This window comes from Austrofundulus limnaeus, unplaced genomic scaffold (genome assembly GCF_001266775.1).
Source record: "Austrofundulus limnaeus strain Quisiro unplaced genomic scaffold, Austrofundulus_limnaeus-1.0 Scaffold80, whole genome shotgun sequence".
NCBI classification, from domain to species: domain Eukaryota; kingdom Metazoa; phylum Chordata; class Actinopteri; order Cyprinodontiformes; family Rivulidae; genus Austrofundulus; species Austrofundulus limnaeus.
In genome coordinates this window covers 1,213,019-1,218,006 of record NW_013952482.1, presented here as the reverse complement: position 1 = coordinate 1,218,006, position 4,988 = coordinate 1,213,019, and the positions used below count along the sequence as shown (strand labels likewise).

Here is a 4,988-nt window from a genome sequence, read left to right as displayed (position 1 = left end):
TATTATAAGTCTTTTGTGGATTTTTGAAGTTTTCATAAGTAAATAAATGAATCAGTTGTGAGTTTATAACTATAACTGTTTCAGTTTAAAACACAGGTCAGAAGTTTGATAAAGAACAAAACTAAWCACCAGGAAGTGATTTAGGACTGGTAGAATTGCTTAACCAACAATACAACAGTGTTTGAAGTGAAACTAAAAGTAACAAAGCAACACATTTCTTTGTAGAATAAGTTCTCATATACTAATAATACTTTTGTAAGTTCRGTATTGTTGATGCATTTTAGTTTAGCTTTTTCAGTGAAAATGTGTTGCTGTTTGTACATAAATATAYGACGTCAGTGATTAAAAATATTACAAATGAACAAAAACAAATTTTTGATATCAATGACATGTAAGAGAGTAACTCTTTTAGCCAATACACAATAATATTAAACATTTTTGTTCACATCTTTAGTACACAGTAATAACATTGTAGCAATACCTTTAAAATGTACATAATAATATAATAAAAGTAATATTTGTACTGATACAAACGTGAAATATGTATTTATGCTGAAAAGAAAGAACATGCATCTAATTTGTCTTGATTAGTGGCTCCAGTTCTGTCTGGTTATAACGAAAGTGTCTTTGTTTTTTTCGTTTTAATGATATTTGTCTAAGCTCAGTTGTGGACTTTGAACCTAAACACAGAACCTTTAATCTGCATGTTTATGGTACAAAGTTTGAACGCTCTTCAGAGGCTGTTAATCTTACAATACTGTCAACAGTGAAATATAATGAAGAGAAACAAAAACACTCAGCAGAAGGTCAAAGACAATAAAGTTAGAACACTTAGGTTTGGGGGAAAAGAAAGTAAAAACAAAAGCTGTTTTTTTTTTGTTTTTTTTTGGCCTTTCTGTGTGTCTTCTGTTATAGTTTTAAAGACGTCACCGAGGTTTTCTGGTTTGTTTAGACTCTGGGAAGTTGTGGCAGCGTTCTTGAGGGCTGTTAGTAGGGAGAAAAAAACACMGAAATTTGAGAGCAAGGAGAAGAAGATGAAATAAATGCCAAGTTTAAAAAAAACTTTTCATGATAAACTAAGATAGACACAAGACACATCTCGGTATGTGTTTTAAAAACAAAGTTAAGATGTAAAACTAAATTTACCAACAGTTTTAAAAGGAGGAATACAACATAAAACAGTTGAGCATCGTTATTGCTTTAAACATGCAGTGACAAAGCTGAGCTCACCTGTCACTGTAGTTTCTACTTGATAATCCTTTCAAAATAAAATACAATTTCAAGCTTCAATTTATTTCGCTTTCTTTTGTTTTCTCTCAGGAATGAGGTGAGCTCTTGTGTTCAAAAAGCTCTTAAAATTGAAAAGCGCCGAGTCTGCACGATCCGACTTTATTTCTGACTCTTTTTCTGCTTTAGCCTCTGACCGGAGCCAACGCCGACAGCTGGCCCACGCACCTCCAGCCGTTTAGCAGCGAAGAAGAGTTTGAGCTGGTGAAACACACCTACCAGCAGCTCCATCACAGCGGTTATTACTGGGGACCGATGACCATGGAGGAGGCGCACGAACTACTCTCGCACACATCTCAGGGTACTTTTCTCCTCAGGTAACGTCACAGTTTCTTTGACTTTTTAAACTTTTTATGTATTTATTTATTTATTTATTGCTGTATTTGTTAGTTTGACTCCAAATGAACATATTGAAATAGCCAAGCTTTGATCACTTTGTTCACCTTTATTTAAATTCTGAAGTTTTCTGCTTGACTCACCCCATTTTTTTTCTTCTTAAGAACTTGTTTGAGAGTTTTGGGAACGTTTTACTTGGTTGCATATTTGTACCAATACAACCGGTTAGTGTTAGGGTAAGGGTTAGGGTTTTTACCACAATTTTACCCCAATGTGTATTTTATTTTCTGAATTAAAGCCATTTTGTGTTTGCTAATCTCTGTTWGCTGTGACAGCCATCTTAAATTTAGGTGATTCCAAAAGGTAATCATTTGTCGAAGATCCAGTGAATACTTTCTGAGAGTTTTGTTCAAATCTGTCCAGTGGTTGACCAAATATTTTGCTGAGATGAGTTCAAACTTTATTATCGCAAARGAAATTCACAAGTCAACCAACATCAAGATAGAAAGATCATAAAAACACAAGACACAGTAATACAGTAAGGGCAATACAGCATGTAACCATTGTATGGAGGTAGTAATAAAAAGTTGTAAAAAACTTGACAACATGACTTAATAGGCAACAAAGGAAAAAAAAGAGGAAGTTCTTTGCTCTAACGTAGTCTTTACACTAGGAAAAAAAATGAATAGAGTTAACCTAGGGCTGGGTGATTATTTGATTGCGATTATTTGATCGCAATTATTGATCAATATTGATCAATTATGCCTTCCATAACAAAAGTAATGAGCTTCGATCCTATCCAATTGGCAAGTGTGCACAAATTGTTGCTSTTTGTAGGTTTATGTTTCTTTATGGCATATTTAATGTGAAATTCAATTCTAAAACTTTAATTTTACAAACGGATAACTTTATTAATGTGAGATTCKATGATTTACACATACCTTTTTAAATATCTTGCAAAAATAATTTCATGTTCTACTGAACATGTGCTATTTGTTATATTAGTGAATTTCTGTAGCTATTTATTTGCTTATTTGTTAAATTATTTTTTTCAGTCACTTTTTAGGTTAACAAAAAAAATTGTGATATTAATCGTGATCGGAGGATATGAAATTATTAATCGTGACCTTTTTTTTTGCCATATCGCTCAGCCCTAATTTAACCCCAGTATGTGTCAGGAACTACTACTTCTACAGCTACACCAAGTTTTAGCTCAGTGTTTGAATAAATCGGTTGAGTCGTGGCCTTTTTTTTTTTCAGTCTAAAAGGTGAATGGATGGGAGCAAACAACAGAAAAGTGACCGCATGCGACTGTGCTCTTCTTTCAGGGACAGCGGTCAGGTGGACGTCTTCTTCACGCTGAGCTATCAGAGCGAAGACGGCCCGACGAGCGTCCGCATCCAGCTGCAGGACCTGCTCTTCAGCCTGTACGGCAGCCACAGGACTTTTGCCTCGCTCTTCGCTCTGCTGGCGTTTTACACCGGCGCTTCCTGTAAGCTGACGGAGCCGTAYCGCACGCAGCGCCCGGAGCGCCTGAAGCAGCTGTGCAGGAGAGCGTTTGTGCGCACGTACGGAGCAGAACATGTAGACACCTTCCCTGGACTCAGCACTCAGCTTAAAGCCTATGTCTGCGCGTACCCTCACAGTATATAGGCCAACCTGTGGACACAGTGCTTTTTTTTTGTTTGTTTAAAAAATAACTATATATTTTTGTGTTTTACTATAAACACACATTTTTTTTAAAATGCAATGTGACATGCAGCTTATATTTTCTTGGAGAGTGTTTTTGTATTGTTTATAATGATCACAGTTGAATGTTATACATGCACAGAACTGAAATGAATCAAAACAAAGTAAAAATATGAGAACATTTTGCTGAAATATTGTAAATTTGGTTACTGGTGAGTTTTAGACAAATTAAACATTTCCTGGTTGTAATGGATTTATTATCTATTTATTTGAAAACAATACAAAACTTTTTAAGGCTACATAGAAAAAGCATATACTATTATCAATTAAAAGCATCATGCTGCCTTGGAGTATTTGATGTACTGTAYTAAAACAAAACACCTGTTTCCCGTAGTAATTTATTTATTATTCTGTAGCATCAGAGTCACGGTTCATTACTAATCTTGCTTTACATTAAAAAAAAGTAATTTGAATTGGGAGATGGCAAACGTATGAATTTGGGTTTATTGTAGATTTATTTATCTCTTGTGCAGTGTTGAACTTTCTGTGTATTTCAAGTGTGGTTGACGAGAACAGCTGAGTCTAACAGAAATTTTGCCAATCTGTTAATTATTTAATTAATGTTTGTCACTTTTTGTCTATAATAAAACTTTTTAGGTATTTGATTAATTTCATTGTTTTGTGCAATTATAAATCAGATCTGAAACTCACGACACTTGAAATAAAATTTCTTAGTTACAGCTTTAGGACCTAAATCCAGCCGGTTTTATGTTTTGTATTTGTATTTCAAAATGTTTGTTGATGTTAAATAAATATGATTCATTTGGAAAAGACATGGTATGTTTCAGTGATGTATAGTAACTAAATAGAGATTAGAGATCCTCTTTATTGACATTCAAACATAACATCAGGGATGCAATGAACAAAACTGCACATGACAAAACATGSGGGAACAGGTCATGCGGCAACCAGGTTGCGCTACCTTTAGCAGCTGGAAATACACAATCAGAAAGTTGAGTTAAGTTCCTCTGATCCTATGTTTACATCTGAAACAGGATCATATGCACAAAAAAACATTCGCGATAGATCAAGACAGCCTGGGGCAGGAAGGGAGCTTAGGTCAGATAACACAAGAGATGGGGTGGGGTTCAGTGGAATCAGTGACGTCGAGGGTGGGTCTCCATGCTAGGACTGACCACAGCCCCACCAGAGTCCAGAGTCACATGATGTTATCGTCTCCTCCTCTTCGGCCTTGGGTTCACGGCCAGGTCCAACACGGGTGATGGGGGTGGGAGGGAATCAAGCCCTTGTTGACATCTCATCCTGGGGCGCATTAGAAAACATGGCAATCAAGGCCATGCCGCTGGGAGCCAATAGAAAATCACAATTGTTTTGGGACAAAACAGCCTTGAATTTTCTGCTGCTTTTTAATGTCTCAACTGCATCTCTGAAAGTGGCGAAAAAAATTTCAATCAACCGAATTCGGGGTCCTCCTCGCCTCTTCATCGTCTGAAGCTTCACCCAGATGTGATCCTATGCCAGAGGCTCGCTCCTGAGCTGGGATCTTCATCAGAGCCACATCCAGTTTGCGATTTATCCCCCAGCAGCTGAGTCTGTGTGCTTCCAGCCTGGCAGAAACCATCCAATGCGCCCGACAGCTTCTCAACGGCCCGGAC

General features: G+C 36.7%; 1 protein-coding gene across 1 annotated transcript in view; it reads left to right on the top strand.

Moving 5' to 3' along the window:
- LOC106519662 (suppressor of cytokine signaling 1) overlaps nucleotides 1-3,645 on the top strand; it is a 14,282-nt gene extending 10,637 nt beyond the window's left edge. The window contains exons 4-5 of the mRNA XM_014011422.1: nucleotides 1,417-1,604; nucleotides 2,952-3,645. Of these exons, the coding sequence (XP_013866876.1) occupies nucleotides 1,417-1,604; nucleotides 2,952-3,276 (513 nt within the window). The 3' untranslated portion in view covers nucleotides 3,277-3,645. The remainder of the gene's footprint in view (nucleotides 1-1,416; nucleotides 1,605-2,951) is intronic.
- Nucleotides 3,646-4,988: the final 1,343 nt, after the last annotated feature.